The sequence below is a fragment of the Austrofundulus limnaeus genome, unplaced genomic scaffold (assembly GCF_001266775.1).
Source record: "Austrofundulus limnaeus strain Quisiro unplaced genomic scaffold, Austrofundulus_limnaeus-1.0 Scaffold32, whole genome shotgun sequence".
Classification (NCBI taxonomy): Eukaryota; Metazoa; Chordata; class Actinopteri; order Cyprinodontiformes; family Rivulidae; genus Austrofundulus; species Austrofundulus limnaeus.
Window position 1 is genome coordinate 1,473,864 of NW_013952434.1, and position 10,108 is coordinate 1,483,971.

At 37.7% G+C, this 10,108-nt stretch overlaps 1 protein-coding gene across 11 annotated transcripts in view; it reads left to right on the forward strand.

The window, feature by feature from the left end:
- kcnq4 (potassium voltage-gated channel subfamily Q member 4) overlaps nucleotides 1–10,108 on the forward strand; it is a gene marked incomplete at its 5' end in the record, with an annotated part of 58,913 nt that overhangs the window by 41,200 nt on the left and 7,605 nt on the right. Inside the window, 9 exon segments of one of the 11 annotated variants that reach the window (XM_014005762.1) lie at nucleotides 1,099–1,224; nucleotides 1,321–1,431; nucleotides 1,521–1,616; nucleotides 1,723–1,811; nucleotides 4,255–4,380; nucleotides 4,722–4,742; nucleotides 5,644–5,700; nucleotides 8,212–8,441; nucleotides 8,512–8,611. In XM_014005762.1, the coding sequence (XP_013861216.1) occupies nucleotides 1,099–1,224; nucleotides 1,321–1,431; nucleotides 1,521–1,616; nucleotides 1,723–1,811; nucleotides 4,255–4,380; nucleotides 4,722–4,742; nucleotides 5,644–5,700; nucleotides 8,212–8,441; nucleotides 8,512–8,611 (956 nt within the window). 11 annotated transcript variants of the gene reach the window in all.

Here is a 10,108-nt window from a genome sequence, read left to right on the forward strand (position 1 = left end):
GGCCTAGTCACAAGCATGACTGATGCTTTGCAAACTACCTATAAGTATATATGTATTTCTGAGTGTTTTATGTGCTGCAGAACAGGAACCTGCTGTAAAACAGCAATTATGCTGAGTCAGGCTTGATTTTTAATAATCTTTTCCTGTTAAATAAATAAATCAAATCAAAATCAAATCAACTTTGTGAACCACTGGTTTAGATAATTTGAAGTTGAGTTCTGTGAAAACATTATAAACAAATAGTATCTTACCTGTTGTAAACAACTCTATAAATGTCCTTGTTTTGGAAGTTTAATTCTGACTGTATTCACATTCTAATAAATATACAGTCTTGAGGAGTTTAAGCATATTCTGTTTACAAACCTTTATTCTACCATTCATTTCACATTTCATCATTATTCTAACAGAAGAATGTGGATATTCCAGCTTGAAGTCACCAAGGTTGCAGCAGAAGTGTTACATCTTGCTGCAGGTTCTGTTTAACAGAACATTATAACCACATAAATAACTATATGATTCTATGTAAACCACTGTGTTTTGTGGCATTTTAAAGATTTATAAACTAGTGTATAGGAAACTTTTTACGCTGAAGTTGTTTAAAGATGGCAGCAACCCTTGCCTAAACAGTTCTACATCAGGTTCATAACTTTTCAACAGAAAATCACTCTGAAAGCTCTGAACTATGACTTTAAGGATGAGCCTTAATGGTCCATGATTAAATGAGTAGTTTATTAACTTTTACTATGACAGGAAGTGTCTTCAGTCTAATAAATGATTAGCTAATTAATCAATATTAACTTCCCTAAAACATGTTACCTTCAGCTGCTCATATATGTCTGTTAGTTGTTAGTTTTAACGCTGACTTAACATCTAACATCCTTCTGCTGCCAGAAAAACACAGGTTATCATCTGTGATGATGATAAATTGATGCATCAGTGCACGAAAGTCAAAGTGCAAGCTAAATGTGATTATGATGAGATCCTAGCCAGCAGTAATGATAGAGAGATCATAATAAAATCAGAGTTTATGATGGCAAAGATGCTGCTACTGCTGCTGTTCATAGGTGAGATCATTAATCCCTTCTCTCTGTCTTGCAGGAGCTGATCACAGCCTGGTACATAGGTTTTCTGGTCCTCATCTTTGCCTCGTTTCTTGTCTACCTGGCTGAGAAAGACACTAACACAGATTTTGGCACCTATGCAGATTCCCTCTGGTGGGGAACTGTAAGTACTGCAAAATATCCCAGCTTAGTCTCAGCTTTCATTTAAGTAAGACTGATGATGTTTATTTGTGAGATATTTCGTTCCTCATCTGCTTAGATAACTTTGACCACAATTGGTTATGGTGACAAGACCCCTCACACGTGGCAGGGACGGCTCCTGGCAGCTGGCTTCGCCCTTCTGGGCGTCTCTTTTTTTGCCCTACCTGCTGTAAGTCTCCTATATTTCTTGACATCCTGGTATTTTTAGGCTAAACGTCAAGAAGCAGCTCCGATTTTACTCTGATTTTTGACCTTCAGGGAATTTTAGGTTCAGGTTTTGCCTTGAAGGTCCAAGAGCAGCACAGACAGAAGCACTTTGAGAAGAGGAGGATGCCTGCTGCAAACCTCATACAGGTAATGAAAACAAAATAACAAAAAACCAGCTGCTCAGCATCATCGCTTAACCTGAAACTGTGGTAATTTGCAGTAGTTTTCCTCTTCTGTGTGGGTTTTTCTCTAGGCAGCGTGGCGTCTCTATTCTACAGATGCCAAACATTCGTATCTAACAGCTACGTGGTATTTCTACGACAGCATGTTGCCTTCGTTCAGGTAGGTTTCCTCATCACGCCTCATCACCTGCAGCAACTCAACTAGATTTAAAAATCTGTGGTGGCCCTTGTTGTTCAAACCTCTGACATTTAAGAGCAACATCACAGCATGTCACTGAGAGAAAACAGTCAATTGTAAGCTGATTTGTGAGAATTTGCTTTCCTTCTGTTCATCCAATCATTTCATTCATTGGGACAAAACAGTCTGAAAACTCCTACTCAGCTAAGGTAGGGTTGCTGTGAAAGAAATAGTGTTGATTTGCTGGATGAAATATTTATGTTTAAGTTTTACAGTTTTGCCACCACTACTCAGTTTTCCTTTCAATAATTTAGTTCTAGTGTTTTAATCTTTACTATTTATTTATTTTGTTTTTTTGCATTTGGGTTTTTCTGTGTCCATTCATTCATGTTTTGCTTTTTTAAATTTCCCACCTCAAATTTTGGATTTTGCTTTTTCATTTTGAAGAGATTATAAACATTTGAGTCCTTTAGAAAACACGTTAATTATGTTACAGCCACTTATAGAAAACGTGGCTCAGATTTGAACATTTTAATGTCTTAAAAAGCTATTTGAAGATGTTGAATACTTTTGATTTTGACAGTTTGACAACATTTTATCTTGATTAATCTTTACTGGCACTAAACAAATGACCTGGTGAAAAGTCACAAGTGATATTTTTTAGGTGATAAAGAATGAAAATCCTAAAAACATGTAGAGGTAATATTTCCTGTTTTGCTGCAAAAGCTGAAAATGAACAAGGCATCATAACGAGGACCTTACTTTTTTAATTTAGGAAATCTTAAATTGGATAAATCTGGAGATTTTGACAGATTTTTATAAATTATTAATTTTGGATATAGAGTAAATATGTTTTAATTTTAGTGTAGCTATTAACAATGAGACATTTCAGCTGTAAAAATATCCATTTTATTTGGACAGTAGTTGTTTTTAAAACATTTGGAGGCAAGATTATTAGGTTAGGAGAACATAAACAGCAGATTACTAATCAAACTTTAAGAACCACTGCATGTAATCATGAAACATCCTAGGTTTTTATTTAAATTAATAATGTTATTATGAATGAACAGAACAAATGGATATCTGTTAAAAAAGGTTTGTAAATTGAATGTAGCACGGTTATAAATGGTGATATAATCTTGTTAACTGTTAAATAGTTTCAATAAAACAGACCAAACGTGATACATCAGCACAGAGTTTCATTATTTCTCTGCAYCTGAATGTGTTCATATAAATCTGCCTTTTATCAGTTGACAAAAAAGTCTCATTTGATTCGTTTATATGTGCCTATGTTTGAATAAAGTGTTTAAAATTTGAGATCCATTAACAACTTATATAAATTATTGTAACAAACATTTTCTTTACGACTCAAACATGCAAGTTTTTATTCTTTAAAGTGGACTTTTCGAAGTCATATTTCCATAGTCAAAAATTTTTGGTGGGAAGTCGTGAGTTTTATGACAGAGTATTAGGGCCACTTGAAAATATTATTTCATGTCAGTATCAAGTCAGAATCATGACAATAACGTACTGTCAGATCAAAGTGTCATAAATAAAGGAAAATTTTTCTTTGTTTTTGACATTTTAACTTTATCATCGTCGTTACATTTTCATTAGTGAAAATTGAATACAACTTTCTTGTATATCTTTTTTCCTCAGTGACCCCAAYACTCCAGAGTTTCCATACAAAGTTATGTTGATGAATTAATTTGACTAATTTTATTTGCTTAAAAGGAGGGGARCATGAGAATCATCGTGGTGCGTCTGCCTTTTTAAAAATAATCATTATTTTTTAGATAAAGGTCAAGTCACCTCCCAAACATCATGTGCAGTATAATCAGGGTTCGAAATGTTCCCATTTAAAAGTAAAACAGGTAGATGAGAGAATCAGCTCTCACCAAACAGGAAGTTGGAAAACACCTGGTTTCATAAAAAAAGTTATTTACAAATGAGTCACACTGGATTAAACAATGATGCTAAAAATGAGACAATAAAGATATTAAAGGGATAAATCAAAAATATTTTACGTGGACATCTGCAGAAAGTTTATGAACAAATATTATCTTACCTGCTGTAGATAACTCACAGTCTGCACAGTCTCAGGTAAGAAAAAATAGAGTTTAACTCTGACTAGTGAATGAATTGCTGTCTTAAAACATCTCCCGTCTCAATACTTTCATAGCATTTCATGCAAAAGTATATTGTGATTATTTATTAAAAACATTAAGATTTTTTTTCTAACTTCATCCCTAAAATATACATTTATATTGTAGACCTATATTTAATTTTCCTCATGTATCCCTCTTCTTTTGAGTATTTGGACCATTGATTTGTCCTTTTTGTGGCTTTTTCCATTGGTTTTGTTTGTTTTTATTTTATTTATCTGTCATGTGTCTTTTTGTGTATTTGTGCACGTGGGTGTCAGAGAACTGACGCTACTGTTCAGTCACCTCCAGCGGCAGCGTAACACCAAGAAGGTTCTCCAGAACTCCTACCACACGCTGCTGTCTGGGCTGCGGCCCTACAGCTCCCCCTACCTGTCGGGGGACAGGTACGCACCTCGCCACCCCCTTCCAGCCTCACAGTTCACCCAAACAGATGGCCAAAAGTGGGCCGGCTGTCACACTGATCGTCAGACACAGGTTACACATTGAAAGAAGACTGACCACACAGCTTTCTGCATGGGAGTGTTGATCTAACAGTTCACTAACACGGTTTGAGCTCGCTGTTGCAGGCCCTGCTGCTTCTCCGCGTCTTTGTATGCTGAACTCATACTCTAGCCATCTCTCCTGCCTCCTACTTATCACTCATCAGTCTCCTCTTTCTGTCTTCCTTTTTATGTTCATTCTGTCCTTTTCACGGCATCACCCTCCACCCTCCATGTGTTCTCAGGAAGGCAGAAGCGTCATGCAGGTTTGTTCTTCATGTCATGAGGTGTGCTTGCAAACCGAACGGTATCCATTCGTAGACTTGGCTCAGTTAGAGTTTCGATCATAAATATCAGATTTCTGCATGCATTAGATGCAATATCTACATGAATAATACAGGTTTTCGGGAAGATTTGTTTCATTTTTGAGAATCTGCTGTCACACTGTGATGGATGTTCTCACGTAAAACCATCCAGCCCCTTTTTTTTTTCTTTACCTCCTTTTTTCTTCCTGGGTCACGGTGCAGCTGGTGCTCATATCCAGCTGTCACTGTGCGAGAGGCGGGGCACATCCTGGACAGGTCGCAGGTCCACCACTGGGCCACATAGAGACAAGAAAAGACACACGGCCGCTCACGCCTAGTGACGATTTAGAGTTATTTAACCTAACATGCATGTTTTTGGTCTGTGGGAGGAAACGGGAGTATCCGAAGAAACGGGGAGACCGTGCTTCACGCAGAAAGGCCCCGGGTCAGGAGAGGATCCCGTGACCTTCTGCCTGTGAGGCGACAGCTCTCACCTCTGCACCACTACATCACCTTTATGTAATAAATGCTATTTAGGCATTTTAATTTTTTCAAATCAAATCAAACCCAACCCCTCCTTTCAGAGTCTCCATTACCCAGAAGTTGTCTTTCAGACTCGTATAGTTTTTGTGTGTAAAATGAAGTTTTAGAGAGGCTGTTTGGAGTATTGAGAAGTCAGGCTTTGCACCCCCCCTGCCGTCACCCTCCATCCCTCCATCCCTGTTTTCTTTCCCTCCGTTTTTGACTGCGTTTCATCCTCATGGGTTCGCCACGCGCCCAGGTCGTGTTCAGCCCACACTTCCTTCTTCCTCTCCTCTCGCACTCCCTCACCTCTTTCCCTCTGCCTTGTGTGTCTCCCCAGTCAGCTCCTTTCTAAAAAGCGAGGTCTCTTCCGGATTCATGCCGGCCGCAAGCAGAGGTATCCACAGCAACGATCCTGTTGCACGGGGCACGCTCAAACGTCGCAGATTGATAGCACTGCTCCTTTAACAGCACATCATGCCCATCTTGCCTGAACTACTTCAGAAATTTGTGGACCAGTGCAGTGGCTCCTGAATGTTTAAATACCTGAAGAAAACGAGTTTCCTCTAAACTGTGCTTTCATTTGTAACAGCACTGTAGCAACAAAATAAAAGTTTGAAAGAGGCACTGCATTTTGGCGCACAAATGGTTGTGAACTTTTGAAATGAGTACAAGTTGTTTTCASATGTCTTTTTCTAATTGCCTAAATTGAATTTTTGAAGTAATGTTGTGTAAAAATGTTCATGAATGATAAGTGTCTTACCTGTTAAAGATATTTCTTTGAACAAACTCAGTTTGAAGAAAGAGTTCTGACAAGACTAATCTGTGTATGGTTCATTTTTTTTGGTTTTTCTGTTTCAAAATAAAATAGCAAAAATAAACTTAAATGCAAAAATCAAACTAATTAAAAATGCACAATGTTTGATTTTTGCTTCAGCTATTTAAATCTAAAATAAAATATACAGTTGCTGTTTTAACATGTAACGATACTGGAAATGACGCCAAAGAAGAAGAGTTTATAGAGACTGGAAGACCACTTAAAAATTAAAACTAATCCTAAAGATATTGGCTGCACTCAAACCAGATCCTGCATAACCTGGACTATTAAAGTAATTTCACTGTTCACTGTAAAATAGCTCTCAAGATGCGATGACTCCTTCTAAATAAGGCTGTTTCTAAATTGCTAAGTAAAAATGTAATGCGCAGGAATTTCTGGTCCCACCAGAACAAATGATGCATAAACAATWTTTAAGGCCAGATGTTGTTTTAACCATTAAGATGAAAAACATTTTAATTTTTTTCCCATTTAGCAATTGTTGCTTTTCTAGTCTAATTTTAACCCGTAAAACCAACAAAATTCTTTTTTTTCTTGTTTAGTTTTGAAACGTAAAACCCAAAAAGGCACCAAACAAGGATTTACACTGAAGAGCTTTGGGCTCCACTTTTGTTTGTCTATTTTCTTCAAACTGAGGTTGTTCAAATATCTATCTATGACAGGTGACATATTGATTGTTCATAATGTTTTTTCAGAACCCAACTTTAAACATTTTGAATTGCTGCTTTAACAAACTAGGATGATTTTAGTTGCTTTGGCTTAAAGTTCAAACTGAACAATTTGCCGACATTATATTTTAAGTCCCATTTGGTTTTTGACTAATAGTTTAAATACAAGTATTTTCCTCACATCAAAAATGTTTTGATGACTTTAGGAAAATAATCCAAGCAAAACCCTGAAATTTTCAGACTTCTTATTTATTTTGTAGTTTTTTTGTTTAGTTTTCTTCTAGGAGAAAAGGTACAGAAGTTTGTGCATGCTTTCTTTCTTTTTCATTTTTCCAAAACAGCTACATGTACCTCTGTACCAAATCAAGCTGCCTGTGTTGTATTTTTTTTTTGCATGCAATAGTGTCTCTCTATGTTTTGCAAAGACTCAGTAAAATCTATGACCTGAATGCATCCAGATCAGTTACTTCTTCTCCCAACAGCATGCAAAGGTCTTTCACTTGATCCTGCAGTCTACCTGAAGCTGTTCAGATCAAACGCATGAAATGCATTTTCCACCAACATTCTCAGACTATTTAAATTTTWATTTAAATGGCCAGCTTATATCACACGCAAGGCAAGGAGTAAATCATCAGAAAAAAAAAATGTGGGAGTGAACGACTTGGCTGGAATTGCTCTGCGGTGCATGACAGTTTGCGCTGCCTGTGGATCCGTGACAGTATGTAATCTGTAAGTGGCTGAGTGGGAGTCGTCCACAAGAGCATGCTACACCAGCAGCTTTAAGAGTCAATCCCATGTGGAGAGAGGCTGCCAGATAGCTCCATTTTTCTGTAAATCTCACATAACTGCTCAACTTGTGAATAARTACTTAATGAAACACGGTTTTGTATGGCTTCTCTCTGAAGCTGGTATTTCAAGTCTGCTGAAGGGATTAAGGTGGTGTTTGTGATGTTAGGTGGGAGATTTTCTGCCGTACCAGCACTACTGCACCTCTTGAATCAGGTTTCAGGCTGATTTTGCTGAATCAGTTGCTAAGATAGGCACAATAGGCAATTCCTCAGGGCAGAATCAGTTTTTAGCCGTGTTKAATAGTGCATTTGCTCAGCTTTTTCTTTTTAAATAATAAATAAACTCGTTTTTTTTCTTCACTGCAGCTAAATTTAAAGCTTGTTTTGTGTTCCTGTTTAAATGATGGCTGGTATTACCTTTTCTGTGTTACCTTTCCAACACTAACTAACTCCTTTCTAACAAGTTTAGTCTGCTATTCTGCTGGTTTCATCAAGTCCCAGAGTACTACAGAGTAGTTTCACTCAAAGACAATGCGACCAATTCAATCTGGTGCCCGTCATCATCCAGAGACATCTCTGCGTCTGAACATGTAGAATGAATTTAACTTTACTGTCAGCAGCAAGCTGGGCTTCAGGGATCGGATCCGGATGAACAACTCCCGTTCATCCCAAACCATCCGGAACAAAGCGTCGCCGCTGCCCCCCGGCTCCAGCGTGCGCCAGTCTCCCAGCCAGGACAGCGTCCCCGAAGCCACCAGTCCCGGAAAGGTCCAGAAGAGCTGGAGCTTCAACGACCGCACACGTTTCCGCACCTCCCTTCGCCTCAAGCCACGTCCACCTGCAGATGGTGAGCAGAACACACGTTTGATTTGCATTCATCAGCAAAACTTCTCTGAAACACATTTTTTTTTGGTTAGTGGAAGGACTTGGGGAGGACAGCGTGGAAGACAGACCGTACTGTGACGTAGCCATGGAGGACGTGATTCCAGCAGTGAAGACTCTGATACGAGCGGTCAGGTGGGGAAATATAAAACCATCAATTCTCACTTTATTAGACACTTCAAGAACTGACTTCTTTTCTCTTATAAACTCACAAAAGCCTCCGGAAAAGTTCTCACTGCATCCGTTTGATTTTACATTTTTAACTAAGTTATTAAGTTATCATCTTATTAATAAATCATGTTATTAGTTTTAGCGTCCATATGGAATATTATTTTTCCTCCAAAACAACCTTTACCAGCACTGTTTCTTGAAATGTTGYCGTTCACATGAAAACACTTTTACTAAACAGATTGTATATATTTACTGTACAATATGGTCCCATCTGTAAACACAGCAAAAAGGAAAAGATGGGAAACGGAAAATATKAGGACAAGGACAAAAGTATTTTTGTGGACTGATGATAAAGTGAAACTTCTTTGCGTCTTATTAAACTGTAAAACCAYTAAATTGTAGGAAAGTGTTGACTGGGAGGTGAGTCAGACTAAATATTCTCAGCCTAGGAARCCATTAAAAAAGAAAAGTATTGTTCAGAGATTTCTAAAATACTGCCTGAAACAATAATAAGTGTTTTATATATTCATGAAAACGTGTCCATGTGGACACAGCTATAGTTAGCAACAAGGTTTTTACTTCTCCAATCTGCTCCAGCTGGACTTGCTTTTCTTGAAGTCATGGACAGAATAAGGCTACTCAAATAATAAACGGCACGCTGAAAGACAAGCTAGTTGCACCGTCATTTCATACAGATTCGGCTGACGCAGCAGAAATGTCCACACAGGAGCAGTAACCGAGCACGGTAGAGTTCCCATATGTGACCTTGTTGTCTGCCTCATCGGCGTGGTCACGCATGAGGTGATAGAAAATCTAGATGAGCACRCTCGGGTACAAACAGTTTGAGAGATCACAGTGTGACTGAACGAGGATTTTTTTCTTCCAGTTGTGACAAGGACAACTGTAATAAAATGTGATTAAGAGCTTTCCTGATATTCCGTCAGGTTTTTATCTCTTCCTGTAACAAAACACGGCTGTACAAACTGATGTTACGCTCAGATACTATGTCACTGGAGGACGACCTTACAAAAAAAAAGCTTTTTTTATTGCTATACCCAAAATATTATTCGGTGCACTACTATAACAACCACTTTAAAATATGTTAAAAAGCACAACATGGTCTCTGGTTAAGATAAATTTTGTTTCTGTTTCATTTTGAGATGTTAATTCTTTGAGTATTTAAGCCAGTTTTGCAGTGTTTACTTCCTGTTTTATTTTGATAGTTTGTTCTTTATTTTGCTTTAAACAACCCAAATACTCAGCTCTGCTGCTCACCCCACAAATGCATGTTCCTTACAAATGTGGCACCATTTAAAAGAGAAATTAACAGGCTTTCTAAGTATTTTTACAAAAAAAAAAAGAATACTAAACACAAATTTCCTTACTTTTTGTGCTACGTAAGTATATAATTCTTGTTTTATCGAATAACGTTTGGTGATTGAGGCCAGTTTAACTATATAT